The following is a 23,300-nucleotide window of genomic DNA, read 5'->3' as shown; positions in this document are numbered from 1 at the left end:
TTTCACAGAGAAAGTGAGCCTAAACCGACTGACACCAGGCTTACTTAAGCCTTTTCAATAATACAGGAGCACATCCTCATCTGCTTTGCTATGCAGGGACAATCCCTGCAGCACTGCTGCTGCTGGAGAGAGAGAGGGAAACAGATGGCTGAGACTCATGTTCTTTACCACTTGCCTTTCTTAACCTTCAGCAACATGAAGAGTTAATGTTGAGCAAATTAGAGAGTTTACATTTTTAAAGATAAGGACTTGGGATTGATACTAATTGGGCTAAGTTGAAATATTTCCAAAATAAATAGAATCATTCCACAGAGTGACAGTCAGGATTAAAGTTTATAAATAATGCACAAAGCTTTCTGTAGTCATTAAGTTTGACAAATGCAGTACTTATGAACACACCCTCAACCTACTGGATTTCTTAAGGAAGGGTCCTGCTAGAGGCTGGGCTCCAAAGATGAGGTGTGTCCCTGGCCTCAGGAGCTCCCAGGTAGAAATATGGATGTGTATTTGACTCTAACATAGTTAGACACACTTTATACTTCTGGGAACCAATAAAACACTATGGAAGCAAAACAGCAACCATTGGTTGTGGAAGGACAAGGACAGAGAATCATGGTAGATGTATGGGGGATTGAGAACCATCTCTACACTGGACAAACATGGGCAGAAACATGGGAGCACTGTGAAATCTTGAACAGTTTAGCTCTAGTACCTGAGCATGTTGGTTTTAAGGAGAGATGAACATGAGGAAAGAGGAAAGTGAAAACTTGTCTACTGGGAACAGTGTACAAGGGCGGGGGGCACCAAAGGGACCTAACTCTCAGTGCAGGTTTTATAAAGCAATTCCTACATTGCAATTTGATTTACATACATCTATTTTTTACAGAAATGCACACATAATGTGTGTGTGTGTGTGTGTGTGTGCATGTGTGTGTGTGTTCCCACACAAGAGAAAGAGATGAGAGATGAAAGAAATGGTTAAGGTATTCCTCAATGGGGAAAAGCCACACAGAGAAAAATCTCCCTTATACTGCTAGCCCTCTGTTTCTCCCAGAGGCAAAATTTGCTTGTTTACTATGATAGTATCTTTTTATTTGTTTAAAAGGCAAAAAGAGAGAGAGCTCTTAGAAAAATGATTGGGTAGAAGAGAAAGATGGTCAAGACCTTACACAGTATATTGGCTAATTGCAGAGATAGTGTGCAAATAGACAAGCATGCACTTGATTGTGTGTGTGTACATGGATTTTTCCTGTTCTTCTTAATTGTTCCAAAGTATTCTGTTTTATGAATGTGTAATGATGTCTGTTATAGTTTGTGTCCAGGTGTTCCTCCAAAGCCTCATCCAGTCATGAGGTGGTTTCTAGAGACTGTGATTAATTAATGACCCAACATTGGGATTATGGGCATGAGAGGTGCTGGGATTATGGGTGTGAACACTACACCCACCCTGGGGCAAAGAGCCTGAATACAATATAGGGAGGGAGAGAGGCTTGCTCTCTGCTCCTCTGCCATCGCAGCCACTGCTCCTCCCTTTGCTCTTGCTGTCTTCTACTGCCATGAGCTGCTGCTCTGTGCCATGTGCCACTATGACTTGGAACCAGCCAAGTATGGACTGAAACCTCTATAAACTGTGAGCTAAATAAAGCTTTCCTTCTTTAATTTTGAGTGTCAGGTATTTTTGTGCCAGCAACATGAGAAAAGTAACCGAGACAATGTCCTTAAGTGTGTTGGTACACTTTTAGAAGGTATCCAGTCTTTTATTTAGAGGTTTTGATATTATAAACAAAGGTGTAATTAACTCCATTATACATGATTCTTTGCACTTGTATGCAAGTATATTTAAGATACAATTCATGGTAATAGAATTGCTGGGTAGGACTTGTCAGACAAAACAAAACAAAAAGAATAAGACAAAGGGAAGGTTGTAGCTTATAAAATCAATGGTATCTGAAAGCTGCAAGAAACTACAGTCAGAACAGCAGGAACACAGTGAGCAGCAATGTGGCTAGAAAGACACTTGGAGACCAGGTAAGGAAGGATGCAACTTGCTGTGCTCCAGGATGCTGGAGGTGTGACGAGGCCCAGATTTTTAAAAATTTTCTTGTTGAAGTGTGAAGGATGCATTCACAAGAATAAGAAGGGGCTATCATTTAAGATGCAAGCACAGTGACTCGTGAAGGAACTGAAAGGCTGGTAACCAATCTACTGGTTACCAAGAGAAAGTCCTCTCCTAACTTGGCCCTCATATTTTCTTCTTTTGGTAAATCTCCAAGCCCGGTAGCTCTAAAATGCCTCATAAAAAAGTACCTGCCACAGGGAATGACCCAGCTGTGAAATCCACCCCTCTAGTCTGGAGCGAAGGAACATTCTTCCGATGCTCCTCCCACAAAAATTTCTGTACCTCTGCTGCCCTTTTTCTACAAAATAAATAACAGAAATCTTAAGATCTGACAGACACGTTTGAAGTCAGCAAGAGCAAAGGTCCTCAAATAAATTGGGAACTGCTTTCCATTTTTCAAAGCTTTGAAAGTTTTGAGCTTTGAGCTCAAAGAGAAGCACAGTTTAGAAAGAAAATGAGAATGAACTGCTAAAAAAAATGGGGTGCAAGTGGTGGTCAGGATGTGGTACGCAATGGGGACAAGAGGACTTGCTGCTGTTGCATGTGTCTCCCTCTAGACATCCCAAACACAACTCAGTGCTGAGAGTTTCAATTCAAGCAGTCAGGCAGTGGCCGTGAACTTGAAGGGGACCAAGATCTGTGTCCTGATTTGCCTCTAAAAAGCCATATCATCTCACATTGGGTCAGATCAAGTCTAACATGTCAGACCATTCAGCTTAATTCACACAGTCAGTGAAGACCCAACACCGGAGCAAACTCCCAAAGTTCAGTGTGCCCAGAAACTTAGAGGGCCTGTTCAAACACGTTGCTGGGCTCCCACCGCAGGAGAGACCGGGGGGGGGGGGGGGGATATATTTTGTTTTAGGGAGAGGGGGGGGGGGGGGGGCTACAAGGCGATGCAGATACTTCAGGTTGAAAATCAAACTTTGAGAAACTACAACACAACACCACTTGCCCTCACATGGTGATAAAGCGGCCCAGCACATGTCTGTAGACATACAGTCTTCTACCCTAAAGTAGTCTTAGATTATCTTTTAAATATTGAGAAAGCCCTGTTTTAAAATTTCTAGGATGCTTCATTTCCACATATTTATAAAATCCAACAGAGTAACATGAACTCACTAATAAGTATAAAATCAATAGTTAAAGGGCTGTAAAACAATTCTGTCAAGTATTTCAAATTTTAATGTCTATTTTATGGATTTGAAACTAGTAACAGTGAGGTTAAGTGACTTTAAACTGTTTCAGAAACATTACTTCCTTGAATAATCCAAGTATTAATAAAATTAAAAGGCAAATCCCAAACTGCAAATAGCATATTTAATATATTAGATTGGCAGAAAAACATTAACTATCATTTTAAAATTCTGAAAAAGTTCTTAAAGAAATAAAATGTTAATAAACACATACAATATTCCTTCTTACGACTGGTGAAAGTAATTCAAATTAAAATGACAAGAAACATTTTGAACTTTCATATTAGCAAAGATTAAAATGAATTTAATAGTTATTGCTGATTTAATACACATAGAAATTTTTATACATTGCAAGGGAAAGTTTCATTATCATATCTTTCTTGACTCCCTTCCAGTTTATTGCTAAGGGTGTTGCAAGTTTTAATAATAAAAAACATTACTTTTTGAGTCATGTGCAGGCACTTGTGTTCTGAAATATTATAAAGTTAGGAGTCATTTCAATTTTCATCACACAGTAAGCATTCTCTTGATTTTAATGATAGTTGTATTAGATTTAGAATTCAGGCTTAATTTACATAATCCCGAAAGACATCCCCAGAAATCGATTAAAGGTCACCTTACTTTCTCATACATATACCAAAATCTAATCAGTTCATTCGTTTCCTCTTCTATTATCATATTCCATGCTTTTGTAAATCTTACTGCTTATTATACTTTCATTTCAAATAGGAAATCTTTCAGGGTTGGCTTTGCATCCTACTAAACTCCATCCAGTATGTATTACTTGCTCCTCTTCATGTTAGAGTAAAAGATTAAATAGTCATTTACTTTTTGATGTATGTAAAATTGAAATCCAGACTCCTGAAATGTGCTTTAGAAGTACCAACACACTTAGAGGTGAAGCAGTGTGGGACTCCACATTCGCCACTGCCTGCTTGAGTCTGCATATTAAAATCAGGTCTCACATAATGGTCAGGGAGCAGAATATATCTGTGCAATAACAGAGTAGAAAATCTTCTTGGTCCCCAGGTGCCCACTCAAGAGCCTCAAGTTAATGACATGCTGTTCGCTACACCAAAAATATACAAGTTTCATCACACAATTTATTCTTCTGAAAGAAAATATCAACTGTCAACAGCCTAATAATAAAAAACAATCAATTTCACTCAAAGTCTCATTTAAGTCACAACTACTCAGAAAAGCATGTTCAAAATCTTAATCATTCCACTGGTGAGGCCCATCTGGACTCCCGTGTAGTGTCGCTTTACATAAAAGCTAGAGATATTTTTAAGAATGAGTGCTACAATATTTCTGAAAATAAACATTCTCCAATTTTACAAAACAGCAAGTATAAACTTCAGCTTGATAATCAACATTTAGAATATGAGAATTACTGCTTATGATTATGACTTATATATCTAAGTATTTCTCCTAATTGTTAAATATTTGAAGATTTACAATAATGAATAAATCCAGGAAATAAATTATTTATTGTAAAAATCTATATATTCCCAAGCTTATTAGCTGCTTTTCTGTCCTATTTTGTGGTTCAGCAAAGCAGAATGAATTAATGTAACAGCCCAAAGATCACTGGAGATATAATGCTGGGCTTTGAAAATCAGCTGTAAGTAGCATCAGATAGTATTCTAAAACAATTTTCCCTTCTGCAAGGCTATTTCTCTTACAATAAGAGAAACTAATTGGGCATTGAAATTTACTATTCTCTTTCATGACCATGTGGCTACTCCCAAGTTAAGGTCCTCTGTTGTGTTCTTGTAGTCTACTATCTCAGGACAAATCTCTTCTAGGTCTAGATATACCCATGTGTCTCCAAGCAGTTCACAACAGTCTTATTACAAGCAGCAGCTCAATATTTTCTCTTTAATTACCCTCTGCATCAATCAACAAATAAGTAATGAATCCACAGTTAGTCTAATTTTTCTTTTTTACATATAAACTACTTCAGAAGTTTAAAAATAATGTTTCTGGGGCCGGCCAAATAGCTCAGCAGATTAAAGTGCCTGCAAGCAGGCATAAGGCTTAGAGGTTCTGCCATGCCAGCCCTGCCCACAGGGCACGCTGAGACAGCAATTGAGACGGGGAGTGGTGGCTTGTGCCTGTAATCCCAGCACTTAGGAGGCTGTAAACAGGAGAATCACTATGAGTCTGACCTGATAGTGAGACCCTGAACACACTGTAGATCATACACTAAAATAAATAAATAAATAAAATGTTTCTATTTCCTTATTGATTTCAAATTAAAGAAATGAAAATAAGTAACGTAAGCCACACGAGCTAAAGGTACACGAACTACAACACAGAGACCATATTTAGTTCAACATTTGATTTTTGTAAATAAAGTTTTATTGAAAATTCATTTCACACATTTGTCTTTTATGTCATCACAGTATCAGAGCTCAGGAGATTTTTCAGAGACAGTATGATCATAAAGCCAAAACTATTTGCTATCTACTATCTGGCCTTTCATAGAAAAGCCCCTGCTGCAATAAGAAACCCACTTCAGAAAGAACAGTAAGCACAATTTCCTGACAACAAATAATATGTAGGAGGAAGAAGACCAAGTTATATGGTAGACTGGTTATGAGCAGTTTTATGGAAAATTTTAATAGTGCTTATATCTCATTTGTCTGTTTTTTATTTTGTTGCATATACCTTTGGGTCATATTCATTTAAATCATTGCAAAGATCAGATTCATAAGATTGGTCTACTTTACTTTCTTCTAAGAGTTTTACATGTTCAGGTGTTAGTTTTCATTCTAATCCAATTTTATTTGTTCTGAATGCATGATATGAGATAAAATTCTAATTTCAAGTCTGGAGATGTAGGTCAGTGGTAGAGCACTTGTCTATTGTACATGAGGTTATGGGTTTGAGGCCCAGTAGTACAAAAAATTAAGCAAGCAAGCCAACAACCTAACAAAGATCAGTAGACTATATGTGTACTAACCAGTGGATACTACGGGAGCCAACTGATTATGGACTGAAGTCACTACAAACTGAGCTAAATAAACATCTTTAACAAGCGAGGGGGTGGGCAGGAACATCCTGCATGCTACCTGCTCTAGGGTGGGTGTAGCATTTACAACATCTCTGAGTCTTACTCTTACACAGGCTCAGGATGTTTACAAAGTTAGGACCTCCATCCTCTGCTGAGTCTCTTAGTTACGTTTCTGAATTTCTCAAATTAACACAATGAATTAACCATTACAATATCCTAGGGCATGTTTTCTACACCCTAGGATGCAGAAATGTTGAGTTATTTGGTTAAGCTTCTAAACTCCTGAAGTTGACACAATGAATCAACCATTACACCTATGATAACATTTAAACTATAAATGAGACACAGTAAACATCAGCAATAAATAATAATAAATTACAACAGCATTCTGTAATAAAAATATATAAATATAGCATTTTTATTCCTTTCTTCCTCTGTGTTTTTTTTTCTCTAAGATTATTATACTTGTCTATTGTACATGAGGTCATGGGTTTGGAATCTCTTTGATATATCCTAGTTACTAGCATCATCACTCTTGAACTTTTTGACCATATGTAAGTCAAAAAGGGTTACATGAACACAAGTATTGTGATACTGATGTAGGTACTGCACTCATTTTTGCATTATTCACAACAGCCAAGATGTGGAATCAGCATAAATATTCACCAATAGAAGAGTAGGTAGAGAACTGTCCTATACGTATGCGCTGGAATGTTATTTAGCCTTTAAGAAAAGGAGAATTCTGCAAGTAAGCAACAACAAGGATAACTTTGAGGGTACAATAGCAAACAAATCATCTAGTTATGGAAGGACAAATATTTCACTATTCCACTTATATGAAGTACAAAAGATAGCCAAACTCATTGAAACAAGAAGTAGTATGGCAGTACCAGTTGCTCGGGAGACAGGGAAGCAGGGAGTTGCTAATCCATGGAAAAAAGCTTCAGATATAAAAAATGAATAAGTCCTACAGATCTGCCATCTAATTCTGGTCACCAAAGCTGCACTGTGTCCTTAACCTGTTAAGAGGGTAGATCTTATGTAAACTATACACACCAAAACAAAATAATTTCATTTTTAAAAATGTTTTTGTTTATTCCAGGTGTAGGATTTGTAAAATAAGAAGCCATATACTAGGCTAATAGGACAACAAAATGATTTTAGTGGTAACAACAAAATATTTGATAAAGTAAAATGGTTACAAATTCTGCTAAACTCTGGAGAAACACAATACAAATTTAATAAATAATAATAATAAATAAAGTTGAAACTTCAATAATGTTTCAAACGTAAGATGGCTTCAACCCATTTATTCTTTAAAATCACATAGGGTCTTAAAATAGCACTGAAAGTAGAGAGAGGAAAAAGTCTAACTTAAGCGAGTGGCCACCAAACACAGACAGACTCGCTGCAAGGAACAGAGGGAGAAGTGAGCTTGAGGTCAGGTCCCTCCATGGGCAGTGTTCAGTCTGCCGCATCCTACGCTCACTCATTCTCCTTCAAATGAGAAAGCTAAGCTACACAAAATATTAATAAAATTTTAAAATACACACAGCTAATTAAATCAATGCATTGACCATATCTATTTACTGCAATAAATTTTTCCTATAAGCATTTTGAAAACAGAAACAGCAGCCAATGTGAAATTTAAGCAAAGTTAACTGAAACTGCACAAAGAAAGAATTGTCTGTCCTTTTATTATTAAGTATTAAGGCTGAAAAATTATAAGTTTTGTTTAAAGGTATATTAAAAGATGATCTTTTAAGCCTCTGTCGGTGATAATTATTTGTCATTTCAAAATATGTGACAGACATATTACTGTAGGCATAAAAATGAAAATCAATATTTAGTTCAAAAGACTGTACAAAGTTAATGTCTCTTTTTAAAAAAATTTATTTATCTATTTGGTACAGGGTCTTGTACCATGGGCTGGCACGGCATGCCATACCAGGGACCAAACCCAGGTCCTTGAGCTTGCCAGGCAGGTGCTTATGTCACTGAGCTGTATCCCAGGTCCCTATTTTCCTTGGAGTTCACAACATGTAAAAGCTATATTAGTAAGAAACATTACTGAGCCAGCAGTAAAGAAGGCTCCCTAGAGTATTACCCTGGTCAGCTCCAGGTGCTAGGAAACATCAGATTCCAAAGGAGCCAGCCCTCTATGGCATCTTTCTACATCTTGAGGAGAAGTGAGGCTCACCACAGAACTAAGGAGTCAAGTTCCCAGGCCAGTCGAAGAGAAGAAAAGGAGCTCAGTGAAAAGCATGAAACCTCAGGCACTGCTGATGATCTTTCCCAATGAGCCTCCTTGCTGAGGATGTGGCTGAGGATCAAGCCAGGTCACGTCATCTTGCTGGGCTCCCCACTGGAGAGATTTTTCTTATTAAGCTAAGTCACTCTGCTTCCTACCTGAAGCAGCTCCACTGTTTCACTCATGAATTGCCTAGAAAAGACATGATGATTTGAATATTGCCTCACTGATATTGTGAGTTTAACAAGAATATTGAATAATGAGGACATTATTCAATACTTATTTTCATGTCCCTGAATGTTTTGTCTAGATTATGTATCACTGCTTCTCTCTAATACATTCATAGTATCTTTGTGTATATTATTTCCAGGACTATTTTAGGATTTAAGAAATAATTCCAGAATTTGTTATGTTTTCAAATACCTACCTCATATGGGAATACACAAATATAGAAGGGTAAAATATTTAGCTTAGTAAAACATACACACAGGGAAATGCAAGTCTTAAAGATTTATCTCAAGAATATTAGTGCAATATTCAAGAAAAAGCAACTGTAAAATACTTTCCTAATCCTTTCAACCTCCTGCTATGAGACATAGATTAGAACACTATACAGCAGATGTATGTCTTGGGGTATGATTAGGGATAGATGGAAAAAAACATTTCTTTTTGTTTCCTATGCTATGTTACTGTTTAATTTCACATACTAAGTATGCAGTTGCTTTGCAATTAAGAAAGAAGCTTCATGTTTTTCCTTATCTTGAACTTCCATGGAAAGTTGTTATCAGTATAGACCAGCTCCTCTAGTTGGCAAGATGTTCTCCCTAAAGTCCAGGGAATTTTAGCACACTACCAAAGTAGCAATTCGCTCTCACTAAACTTTATCAGTTTTGCTGCCTTTGATATCTTATCATCTGACTACAAACTCACAATGCAAGGGTTTTAGCATTTATAACCCTAGATCCTGGCACAGTGTCTAGTGAAAAGCAAATACAGAAGGTATCATAACAGCTATTAATACTATCCGATACTTTCTAAACACAGTGTACCAGGCCCTGTGCTCATCAAATCGTATCTTTTATTTCATGTAATTCTCAAGAAAGCCCCATGTAGTGTGTAGTAGTATTACAATATTCATCTTATAGATTCAGAAAATTAGTCTTACAAAATTAAGCAGTACAGAAAGGTAACACCTTAAGTGAAAATAATTGGATCTCAATTAAACACATCCCTGAATCAAGACAGTATGAAGTAATAGTTTGTGTTCATGGCCTATACTCTATATGCAAGGAATTCATGAATGACCATGCATGATTGAATAAATGTATGGAAGATTTTCTATCTATAAAAGAACTCTGATAGCTCAGTAGATTGAAGTGCCTGCTTAGGCAGATGCATGAGACTGGGGTTCGGTCCATGCTGGCCCCACCCCTTGGGTGCACTGAGACAGCGATTGAGACTGGGAGTGGTGGTTCATGCCTGTAATCCCAGTGCTTGGGAGGCTGAAAACAGGAGGACCACTATGAGTCTGCTCAAGAGAGAAGAGAACCAAGGCTGAAAATGAAACTAGAGAAACTAACAAGGAAGAACATTACACTAATAGTGACAATTAGTCTCACCTTTATTGGATAAAGAAATTCAAACTAAACGGTATTTAATTTTCAACAGATATCACACCCTCTTAGATCGAAAGTGTACATATTTGATACAGTACCTCCAGTAAACCTACGGACATTGCTAAATTGTATACAGAAATTATTTGGACTTAAAAACTCAACATTTGTATGTAACAACATTGATCATTATATAAGATCATAATCAGTATTTCTGGATATGAACTGAATATCTCTCCTTCAGAAATTAAGGGCAATTGTTAAAATATTCATTTTTTTAGCAATTTGACATTTCCTAACTGATACAACTACAGTATACAGTCACATACAATTATATATTTTCATAAAGGCATAGTTGCCATTTAATCTATAAAAGTAATTCTTTAGCAAAAACGTAAGAATAACTGGACTTTATTAATGATTTATAATGGTGACATAAGAAAACTGGACTTTTTTGAGAATGCCTCTTATCCAGTGATAATGAACTCCTTGCAGAGATGCTGAGATAACAAATTTCAGCATGGAAGACCTTATTTACTAAGTAGCATCATTGGTCAGAACTTAAGTAACAGAGGAAGATGAGCAAGACCATTTTGATGGGTAATAATGCAAGGCTCACAGTAAACTAGGGTAAGAGTATTCACAGATTTCAGAAATCCTTTTACTTAAATTACTAACAACTGGGGACCAGTGAACAAAAATCTCCCGTCCTCAGAAGGACCCTTCAATTCTCAAGTTCCAAAACATTTTATTCACTCATCTGTATCAAAGTCCTGGACATCCTTCCCTCCTTTCAGCACAGAAAACATCCCTAATGTCTAATCTACCAAAAGTGTCCTATATCAAGACATGGAGGACAGTCATGCAGACACATTAGGCTTCTATTATTCAGAATTACTCTACCAACGACAAAAAAGAAGTTATTAAACAAGCATCATTTGTAGTTTTACTGGGGCAAAATTGAATTTAGTTCTGTTCTGCTTCCTACAAAGCTTCATCATTTGCTGAAACGTAATATGATGCAGCTATCTGTGATGGGCTAATATTGATTTCAGTATCTTCAATACTCCATTTAAAATCAACAGACTTTAAAATGCTTAATTTCTTGAGATTCAATAGATGTTTTTCTTGCTAATACAAGAAAGTTATTTTTAATAAATTAGGGTATTTTGACATCCTGCAATATAGTCTTTAGGCTCGAAGAAGGATGATCATTTAAATATTCTGCAGCAAGGGACAGCTAGGGACTCCCTGCCCCCACCTGCTCTCCAGTGTCAGGAGACACAGAAGGCTGTGCACCAAGCTCTCCCACACAAAAAGCACTGTGCTGTGGCTCTGGCCAGCTCCATGCCTAACTCCTGCCTGGGGCCCGGAAGGGATTCTGTTTCCTGGAACCACTACCCACAATTAGTCTGAACAAGCATGCCCACAAACTAATCAAAATCAAATTAAATGAAGTGAATTAAAAGTAGATTTCAGTGCACTGGTTGGGTGACCACTTGTTACAGTTTGTCCTGGATGTCTCAGTTTATGTGGATTACCCCAATGCAATTTTAACATTACCCTCTTTCATTCTCCCAAAATGCCCTAATTTAGAACTTAAATTATATGGTTACCTTCTGCTCTGGGAACTAAGAGGACACTATTGACTTTCTTTCTTAAGGTTCCTACATGGAGGCCTAGATTCCAAAATCCTGGAAAGTAGGTTTTATAAATCAGAGTAAGCGTGCGGAGTTGGATAGAGAGGATTTGTGTGACAGAAATGCAAATGTTTAAACAAACAGTTAACGCTTAGTATTCTTTCTTCTTTTTAAAACTTTTGACCAATTTTACATGTTCATTTCTGGTAATCTGAATAAACTGAAGACAACAAAATGCAATATAACAATCATTATTGAATTCCTATCATTTTGTTTAGTGAAATTCTGTAGCATTTAAAATTGTTTTTACTATTTTTTTAATTCTCTTTAAAAATAAAAAAGAAGGGGCCGGGGAGATGGCTCAGTGAAATAAGTGCTTCCTGGCAAGCCAAGGGCCTGAGTTCAATCCCCGGTTCTGCCAATAAATAAATAAATAAATAAAAATAAAAAAGAAAATGCCAAGTTAAAACAAAAAAAGAAATGCGAATGTGATGCTTGAGGAGCCTCAAGTGTGGCTGACTCACACCGGTGTGCCTTGCTTAGTGCTTTAGATTCATTTGAGGCCTTTCTAAAACAGTGCTTCTACATGTGTCATAACAAATTAGTAAGAAAAATCAAATAGCTATGAAAAATATCTTAGTGGAACTAATGAGTGTGTCTGAAAATTGCTTTCATTAGCTTTTTATTGTTAGTATTATAGATAAGCATACCCATTTGGGTCAAAATAATAAAATTAACTACATTCATAGTAAAGAGATTCAGTAAATCAAGCAATTACCATGAGATTTTAATCAAAATTGATATCAAAAGTAAAGACGCCCAACAATCTTCTGTTTTGCAATCTTAGGAATATTTGGCTAAATTCTCTTAACAAATACTTCAACTCTTCTTTTATCTTGTCAATATAATCACCCTGAGGAGTGTGATTATAAATAATGTGACTACTTTTATCTGAGTCCTTGAAAACAAACCAAAAGTAGTTATCATGCATCTCATAAACAAGCACACTTAACTACATTTACAAGACGCTAGACATTATTTTCTTAAAGGAGAAATACTCAGACCAGATAGAAAAGTCAGACTGCTGACACTGATCCAATCAGATCAGCCCGCCTCACCACTGCAACCCCTCTCCATGCTGGCCATCTTTTTTTTTCCCCCTGGAACCGGGGCTTGAACTCAGGCCCTTGTGCTTGCCAGGGAAGCACTTACTCCACTGAGCCATCTCCCTGGCCCCCATCTTTCAAACATAAATCCCAAGTTCTTAGTGCAATTACAAACCTCCGCAGAGCTCTCAGCTCCTCTTACTTCAATTCCTTTCCTTTACCCATTGGCAATTCATTAAATTTATTTATTTATTTATTTATTTGTTTTTTTGCTGAACCGGGGATTGAACTCAGAACCTTGCGCTTGCCAGGGAAGCACTTATCCTACTGAGCCATCTCCCCGGCCCTTCCTTAAATTTAATGAATATGTATCCATGTCATATTTGTCTTTGTTATTTCCTTGGTCTGCGTTGTCCTTAGCCTAAAATCTAGCACCCTTTTCTCCCTCTCCTCTTTAACTTTAGCACCTGTCAAATAATTACAGAGGTTTGCACGTGAGCACATTTCCTAAAACTCAGCCCCATTCAACCTCTATCCCTTTTCTTTTCATAGCTCCTGTGACACCTAATGTTGCATCATGTGTTACATACACGTTTACTTTCTCTCTGCTTCCAACTACTAGAAAGGAAGCAGCATGAAGGTGGGAAACTTGTTCACTCACATCTCTCTGCTGCCTACTCCTGTGTTCATTAAATGAACAGCACTAAAGTTTACATTGTGGGTGAAACGATATGCAATATAATCTAGGCATCTAAAGCTAGTTTGAAATTTGTGCTCCAGTGTTTCAACGTCTGAATCTGAAGTCTATCACTTTCCATTGCCTATGACCTTTAAATCAATTTCCTCAAAGAATAGTATTAAATCTACTGATGCTGAATGTAAATGAATTAAAATTTCCTGGAAGGGAAATTTGGCAGTATCAGTTAGAACTGAAAATAATAACAATCAACCCCCACAAAACACAGCTCAGCCTAATATTGCCACTTCCAGCTATGTTCTACAGAAACAATAAGTGTACAAAGATGTATATGCAAGGATGTTCACTGCAGTATTTTGAGTTCTATAGGCTGTTTTATTTTTTAACTAAAAAATGTTTTTATCTTCCTTGAGGAGTAAGTAATATTAAACCAACAACAAAGGAGAAGGGATGAGTTTTATTGAACTGAAAGTTCAGGAGTAATTCTGGGCAAAGTGACTGCTCACTGCAAAGCCTTATTCTAGGATGTCTCAGAGCATCTTTTCTAGCCACAAACCCCTGGAACTAGGTTCCTTCCATTTATGAGGCATGGTGGACCAAGGGACCTGGCAATCACTGAGTGGATCAAGGACACCTACTGCAGAGGCAGCTGGTTAACTGTTCAATCAGCAGTTTATCAGATGGACAGATCTTAGGTAACATAATCTCAAAGGGTACACTGAGATTTTTCTCAAAAAACTTAAGAAGGAACATTCCAAGAAGTAAGCAGTTTCCAATGCTGCAAAAACCAACTGAAATACAGAACAGACAAGCGAAGGCAAGGTGTCAGTACATACAAGGCCAAGTGACAGAAAGCACAAGTTCCCCATTACTGTTCTTCACTGAGGCTTGGCTGACCTTTGGCTCCTTACTGTCCTTGCTTCCTCATGTATACACAAAATTAGTGTTCTTAAAACTGCATTTCACCACATATCTGCCTTTAGTAACCTGTAATTTAAACAGTACTGCACATTAAACAGAAGATTGAATTAAGTCCTTAACAGGGTCACCCTCTGAAAAGGTTTTGGTTTTTCTCTATCCTCTATGTGTAATTCAATTTAAAAATACTCCTGATGCTTACATTAAGTGTAACTAAATCCTGAAAAGTAACATTTTTCTCTCTGATCATTATATGAAATATCAAATACTTCCAAAGGCAGAATAATCTACACTTGTGCTTAGCTTTAATATTAAGTAATACAGTAATATTTATAGAAGTTGATGCTGTAAAAGCCACACTGTAAGCCAAAGCACCTTGCATGTCCTAAGCCAGGCCACTATTAGGAGAATGACATCTACCTGTATCTAGAAAGCATATTTCTATGATTTCTTTTACATACAATCTGCCATTTTAATTACACGTCACAGAGGGAAGTACATCAGGAAATGATATATTTGTTATCTTATTATCCCTGAACAATTTTCAACACTGTTACAAATTATTGTATGAATATATTCAATTATTTATTTAAAGCCCAGAAAGGCTAGAATGTTTAAGTACCAAAATTTCAAAGAAAATAAATTTTACATTTTCTTTAAAAAACACAGAACATTAAAAAAAAAAAGATCATTTTTCTGATTAATCTTTAAATTGAGTTAGGAGCCAGGCCAATAGAAAGTCCTAACACACTGCCATTCTTTATGTTACCCACAGCTCCACAGAGGAGCTCTACTGAAGGGTCTTAAATGGGACCAAGTGTCCCCAGGGCCAGTATGCAGTATGCATGTGCTGGCTGCATGCCCCCAAGCATGGGCAAAGAGGGCACAGCCCTAGACCATGGCACCACCAACACCCTTCCTGGAAGCCCCAAAGCTCTGCCATTAGCCTTGGCCTGCTCTCACTCCTGCTTTGTTCTTGGAATCCCATCTTAGCCTTTGCTGAGGAAAGCAACCGGCCCAGCTTGCTCTTAGAGAAGTCTCAGGTGGGGTTCTGATGGCACAGAGATTTTTGTGTCTGCCCAGGCTTTGCACTTGCCCCGCTGTTGGCTGTTCAGCTAGTGACCGATAAGGATAAATCTGAATTGGAAGCTGTGTTCTCTTTGGATTATAACATAAAGTGGATCCCTCAGCATCCCTAATTCTGTTAAATTACTTTACATATGGCTCCCCTGTTCCCCTGAATCCCTCCGGACCCAGCCCAAGCCCGGCATGTGAGTGAGACCTTCAGCCGTGCTCTCAGGACCCCTCCGAACCCCTCCAGAACTGCCCAGTCCTGGCATGTGAGAACTTCCAGGCCCAGCCCAAGCCCAGGCCCAGCGAGTGTGTGGGAGAGCTTTTGTGCTCTCCTTTGCCTGCTGGATCTCTCCAGACCCAGCCCAGGACCACTTGTGAGTGAGTCCTTCTGTCCTACTCTCTTGACCCCTCCAGATCCAGCACAGGCCAGGCATACAGGCCCGGGGTGAAACTGCAGCTGAAGTCCCTGCAGAGAGGCTAGGGCCAGAACCACCCAACTATAGAGCAAACCTTCTTGCCAGAGGGGCACAGCAGGTTCCCTTCCAAGGGCTGCAGCAGGAAGAAGCTGAGCACAGCAGCCAGACACAAGCCAGGCACAACTGGATGAATTCAAACTTCGTAGATCTGCACCCGGTAAGCTAAGACACTTCGCTTGACCCAGAGCCATAAGAGCATACTCCCTCTTTCTCTCTTGACTAAGAGAGGGAGCAAAAGGTAACCAGAGTGAACTAGTCTGCCTGGAAAACACCAGGTACATCAAGGGAAGGTGATCACACAGAACTTAGCAGAACTTTACATATATGACATTTTTGCTTGTTTTGTTGATCGATTCTTTTGGATTAAAAAAAAAAATTAGCCTTAATGAAATGCAAGTCACATAAAATACAATTCACCAGTTTAAAATATAAAACTGAATGTTTTTATCATATTAGCAGAATTGTGCATCCATCATTGTCATCTAGAATTATGACATCTTCATGTTCCTCAAAACCAAAACAAACAACTCTGCACCTTAGCAGTGCCTCCCACCCCCTCCACGGTTCCGGGCACTGCTTATCTACCTCTGTCTCTACGAATTTGTCTATTCTGCATATTTCCTATGAGGGGAATCCTGCAACACGGAGTTATCTACGACTGACTTACTTCACCTACAAGAAAGGTTGCGAGGCTTGCTGACACTAACAATACTGCTGTCATACCCTCACACCATTCCTTAAATGCCAACATTATTTATTCATTTTTTAATTTTTTTAAATTTTATTTATTTATTTATTTATTTTATTTCTTCTGTGGTGGAACCGGTATTGAACTCAGGCCTTTAAGCTTGCCAGGGAAGCACTTATTCTACTGAGCCATCTCCCCAGCCCACTAAAATTATTTAGATGTTTCTAAATGGATATTTAAATTGTATCTCAAGAAAAGTTTTAAAAGGAGACTGAACAAATGTTCATAAATATAAACCATATGTCAATACAACAGTTCCATTACTATCATACAGGCTATTTGAAAGTCTTCAATCTTGATTTAAAAGTGTCTGGCCACTTAGCAAGTCTTCAAATTGTTTGGTTGAGCACTCCTTTACGTGCTTAAAAATAGTTCAGATTTCAAAGCATATTTGTTTACATGGATACTGTTATCACTATTTACAATATTTAAAAGTTTAAAATAATTATTTTATTTCAAAAGAAATGTTTATCGATTTACTTTAAAAGAATTATAATAAAAGATATTCTAAAATATATTTTAAACAGAAATACAGTTGGTTTCTAAAAAAGCAAAAATACTTGTGCCTTTTTTGTGCTTTTTAAAAATCTTTTTAGCATTTGGTTTAGTAGAACACAGCTTGTCATTTCGGCTCCTGTATTCAGTGTACTGCAAGATGGATAACACATCTGGGAAATTCCACTGTACACTCACAAAAGGAGAGTGGAAAGGACAAATTCTTAGCATTAGGAAAAAAGCTTTGAGAAATATACATATCATATCTTGATCCAGCCTGCCAAGCTGAAAGTAATTTCTATGTAGTGCAAACATGTGCTAATATAAAAAAGAAAAAGAGTTTTGATTGTGTAGATTCCCAGAAAGGGTCCCAGGGGTTCCCAGACATTTTCTGGCTATCTGTTGAGAATTCTGGTCCAGAATTTTCTCTAGGCTAATGGAAGTTCATTGTACTGAGATTACTTAATCTGTACTAACATCTACGTAGATATTCTAAGGTGAAACTTTGGAAAAATAGGATCAGACTACTTTTGAATACTGTTTTCAAAGTCTTTTGGCTGTATATTGTACATACTTGAATATAACAAGTCTTTTATTTCTTACTTTAAAATCAAGATATAAGATGCCATATAACTAATTGCTCCATTTCAAATATTCTTTTTCTTTTAGTACAAGCCTACAGGGTTTCACTACATAGATCGGATTCACAGTGGTTGTCCTATTTCCAGCTTCCCAAATGCTGGGATTACAGGCATGCGCCACCACACCCAGTCTCATTTGCTGTCTCAAAGCATCCCAGGGGCGGGGCTAGCACAGCACACCAGGGACCAAACCCCGGCCATTGGACTCTGCCTAAGCAGGTGCTTTAGTCCACTGAGCTATCTGGCCTTCCCTTTTATCAAATATTCTTGATTTACTGACAAAGATAATAAATATGTTGTTTCAACATAGATTATAATAATTTTATTATTTACAAATTATATTCTTGTTCGTTCAGTAGTTTAAGCTTCACATGCTTTGCAATTTTCTTATATTTCTGTAATTATAAAAAGGATTCTTCCTGGCCTTTGTATTTGCTGCTAAAGTAATAAAATGTTCTTTTTTTTTTTTTTCGGAACCGGGGATTGAACTCAAGTCCTTGCACTTGCTAGGGAAGCACTTATTCCACTGAGCCATTTCCCTGGCCCATAAAGTCCTTAGGTATTTCTTCTTTTTTTTTTTTTTTTCAGAACTGGGGATTGAACTCAGGCCCTTGCACTTGCCAGGGAAGCGCTTATTCCAGTGAGCCATCTCCCCGGCCCATAAAATGTTCTTAAGGTTTTTTTTGATTAATTTTATTGAGAAAAAATTGCCATGTGACAGCTTCAAAACAGGTTGGTAGGAAAGTTACAAGAATTAATACACTGCATATTGTTGTCTTTGTAGTAGTCATTCATAACACAAGATGCAGACATGATATCATGCCCAGATACTATTAGTACAGATCTTTTTCTCTATTGAATTAAGAGAAAGTAGCTACATATCTATCCTAACTATTTTGTATATACAGATACAAAATTGTCCTTCATTTATATCACCTTTTTCTGTTCAGTTTTATCAGAGATGGATATTCCATTACCATCCAAATATTGTACGTGCATGAATTCAGCAAAATATTCCAGTATAGTCCAGTATTCCACAATAGTAGTGGTTTATCCACAGGACTGACAATATCCAAATCTGATGACTTTAGGCTTCCACAGCCCAGCATATTAACCTGGCTTCACTTTTCACACCTCATTTCTACACTTCTCTGCTGAATGGTTAAGATCAAGATAAAGCAAGACTTATATAATAAAAAAATGTAACTTTTGTATCTGACACAGTCAGCCAAGTCCCCTCAGGACTCATCCCAAAATCCTGTACCGCACTATGTAGTTCCTTTGTCAGTGTCAGCCATGTGGATGAGTCATGGCCATTGCTTGACCAATTTGCTCTCTGTGAAAGCCTGAAAGAATGTTCTATCTCCATGTGACTCTCCTTAGGCACACACCACACTATCGATGACATTCCTCTGGTTCCTTCAGGAAAATTCCCAGAAAGGGGATAGCTAGTTTGAATGGGATTTCCAGTCCTAGTTTCTTAAGGAGTCTCCACACTGATTTCCATAATGGTTGCACCAGTCTACATTCCCACCAGCAGTGGAGAAGGGTTCATTTTTCCCCACAGCCTCTCCAACATTTGTTGTTAGTTGATTTGTTTATGATAGCCATTCTTTCTGGGGTGAGATGGTATCTCAGTGTTGTTTTAATTTGGATTTCATGGATGGCTAGTGATGTGGAGTTAAGTTTGTTCTAAAATGTACTTTGCCATCATAATCTTAAAATAATTGTGCTAAATTGAATATCTGACGAACAGTGATTTAATGGTCACACAAACGGTTAACTTTTGTTGAATGTATGTTTTCTTATGCCTCACAATTTCAGAATAATGACATGGTCATTCAGCTTACATATGTATGCTTTACATTTCAAAATGCCAAGCAATGCCCACAAAAGCAGCAGCAACCTGTGGTGAATGTCTCAAAGCTCTAGCATTCCTTGTATTGAGATGAGTTTTCCAAGTAATGTGATTTATAATGAAATAAAAAATCAGCATATTTTATAATTGAATTTAACAACAGTACTTACCTTATAATATCTCCTTCCAGAGCAATCACCCTCTTAATGATTTTCTGTTGTGGGTTTTTAGGAGACCTACAATAAAAAGACATGGTTATACAATGAAATCTCTGTCTCTCTCTGTCTGTCTCTCTGTCTCTGTCTCTGTCTCTCTCTCTCTCTCTCTCTCTCTCTCTCTCTCTCTCTCTCTCTCCCTTGCTCCCTCTCACTTGCACCAGGAATTGAACTCAGGACTTTGTGCTCACGTGACAGACAGGCATTGTGTCACTGAGGCTATATACCTGATCCTCAATTATGTCTGTGCTAATCCAAAAATGGAAAAAATTCGACAATAAAATAGGCTATATTAAAGTTATTACACAATTCTTTGTATATGAGGTTACTACTGAAGTGTTTCTCATTTTAAATCCCTGGGACAAAAAGGAGAAATACTGAAACTTTCCAAAAATAAGACATACTGAGGGGTAAAGAATTATATTGGGCCAACAAAATAGTTCAGCGGTCTAAAGCATCTGCTTAGGCAAGTGCAGGGACCACAGTTCAATCCCCAGCACCAAATGCCACACCAGCACCAACCCCAGAGCAGGCTGAGCTGACCACAAAAAAAAAAAGAATTTATATGATTGAAAGATAAAGTTAATTGTTAAATTCCTTATGGTTACTAAAGTATATATATATATATATATATATATATATATATATATATATATATATATATATATATACAGGAAGGAATTCATATATAAGAAAACAATTAAACATTTAAAATTATATAATGCAATCATTTTCTTTAAAATTAAAAGGAATTGTATTTAAACCTTTCAGAAAACAATGAAGATAAGAAATATTAACAAAAGGAAAGAATTGGAGCACCTCTTTAAATGACGTTTAGGTTTAGTCAATTGACAATTATGGATTTTTTTATTTCTAAATCAGAGTTACAGACAGAGAAACTGACAGGTTTTGATATAAGTAACAATGACATCATTTATTTTAACCTATTGTATAGCAGTACTTTTCTTTGAAGTAATATTTAAATAGATCCCAATCCCTCTCTTATCTGCCTGCCTGCCTGCCTGCCTGCCTGCCTGCCTGCCTGCCTGCCTACCTGCCTGCCTGCCTACTTGCCTACCCATCTCCCCTTCTACATTGTAACAGAATTGACCTCTAAGGTTGAGAGATTGTGGAAAAGATGATGATCCCTCATTTTTTAGTTCATTCCATGATAAAACAAGGTTTCTATATTGTATTCTTCTCCTTTACCTTTCTCTCCCACTTCTGTTTTCCTTCTCTTCTCTCTCCCTTCCTCCCTTCTTCCCTTCCTTCCCTGAAGTGTTCCTCTAAACAACTGACCCTGAGGAGGCCATGTCTGCTGAGCAGCTCTGTAGAGAGATTTGGAGGTAAGGATCCCAGGCCTGCTTAGTTACAGGAGAGAAGCCCAGCCCTTCTAGACTCCGTCAAGCCTTCCTAGGCTCTAACCCTGGTTAACAGATTGGCTGCAACCTCCTCAGAGACCAGAGCCTGACCCGGCCAGCTGAGCTCCTAATGCTTCCATGACCCCCAGAGAACACATGAGACCAATATCTGCTCTTCTAAGCTGGATACTGGGGCAATTTCTTGTATAGCGATGGACAACTCTTTATTGGGGGAGGGGTGGGTATGGAAATTGAACTCAGGACCTCACGTCTGCCAGGAAGTACTGTACCTCTGAGCTAAATCTGTGGCCCTGGGTAAAACTATTTTAATACGGACAATTTCCCACTGATAACATCTTAAGGCTTCTAACTTCACAGAAGCCTTTCAAGGAACATCTCATACATCAGGTAAACGATCATTTACCAAATAATTGAAAATCATGCATCGATAAAAAGATTTCCAATTCAAGTGAGTTGAGCTGGCTTTGAAAGGAATGTAAATGTACAAAATCTAAGACATTAAATACATTAGAAATGTAGATTTCATGAAAGGAAATATGTAGTTTCAGTAAGATTTATTTCATTGTGACTCTTATATAAAAAACCAAAATAAACTATGAAAAGAAATCATGTAAAGTAATTGCACCTACTTATAACAATCAGTAATATTCTTTATTTTCAAATGAAATTTGATCAGTTTTGATTGCTTTTCCCCTTCATTCAATTGAGCAAATACTGTATTTCTGTAAGTCTAACGTCATCATTGTAAACCTACAATAAGAATGTGGATACGTTTAGATTGGTGCAATCTGGGTCTTCCTTATAAGAAAACTTACAGAGTTTTAGAAAATGCCCCTTCTGACTGTTAGTATCAATAGTATTACATAAAATAATGTTCAGCCTCCCTGGTCATCAAATAATTGCTTATTCAACAAGAAGATAGTAAAGCATTTTCTCACCACATTGACAAATAATAAAGATAAAAGGTTACATGGGTTTAGGAACACGAGCACACATAGATTGTGCGGTCATGGCTTTCCATAAGGCAGACAAGATTTTATATTCTTTCCTAGACAACAAATGTACTTCTAGGAATTAATCTTGATGAAATGATGTATGCAATATTTTAGTTATATAGACTCTTAAAGCTGTGCCTATAAAAATTAGAAAAAAAAACAAGAACAAGAACAGGAGATTGGTTAAGTAGATTATAGTTCATTCACATGTGTTAAATGCTTTCAGTGTTTAAAAATGATGTTACAGAACAAGATTTAATCATACAGAAATATCAACAAAATTTATAGATTAAAAAAATGAAAGTTAGAAAATATTATTTGTACCATAACTTCTTATCTGTAATTACAGAAGGAAAAATGTGCACCAATTTTACTCAGAAAGGAACCAAGAGATGGGGTTAAGGAGATGACTCAGTGGAATAAGCGCTTCTCTGGCAAGCGCAAGGGCCTGAGTTCAATCCCCGGTTCCGCCGGAAAAAAAAAAAAAGAAAGGAACCAAGAGAATATAAAACAGGAGGAAAAAAAAAAGTACTAAGTAAGTTAAGAGCTTTGAAGCCCAAACTTTTGGTACAAATTATCTGGACACCTTTTAGCAAATGATAACCCTTTGGGTTGTATGACATTATTTGAGAAGAAATTCATCAAATCAAGAATGAGACCTGACCTGATTAAAGTTTGCAACCTAATATTGTGGGAGGCTTCACATATATGACACAACATGAAAAGGAATGGTACAGGGTCTCACTATGCAGCTCAGACTACTAGTGATCCTCCTGTCTCAGCCTCCCCAGCGCTGGGATTACAGGCATGAGCCAGTATGCCCAGTTTCAGTGGCCAGCATGGTGCGCCTGGGTTCT

The 23,300-nt window shown here is 37.4% G+C and overlaps 1 protein-coding gene across 1 annotated transcript in view; it reads right to left on the bottom strand.

The window, feature by feature from the left end:
* Positions 1-20,104, bottom strand: part of LOC101572076 (mitochondrial inner membrane protease subunit 2-like) — a 307,127-nt gene extending 287,023 nt beyond the window's left edge. The window contains exon 1 of the mRNA XM_004641646.2: positions 20,022-20,104. Within this exon, the coding sequence (XP_004641703.1) occupies positions 20,022-20,104 (83 nt within the window). The remainder of the gene's footprint in view (positions 1-20,021) is intronic.
* Positions 20,105-23,300: the final 3,196 nt, after the last annotated feature.

This window comes from Octodon degus, unplaced genomic scaffold (genome assembly GCF_000260255.1).
Source record: "Octodon degus isolate 3935 unplaced genomic scaffold, OctDeg1.0 scaffold00139, whole genome shotgun sequence".
NCBI classification, from domain to species: Eukaryota; Metazoa; Chordata; class Mammalia; order Rodentia; family Octodontidae; genus Octodon; species Octodon degus.
Note: the sequence above shows the minus strand (reverse complement) of the source record. Positions and strands in the feature narration are given on the sequence as shown.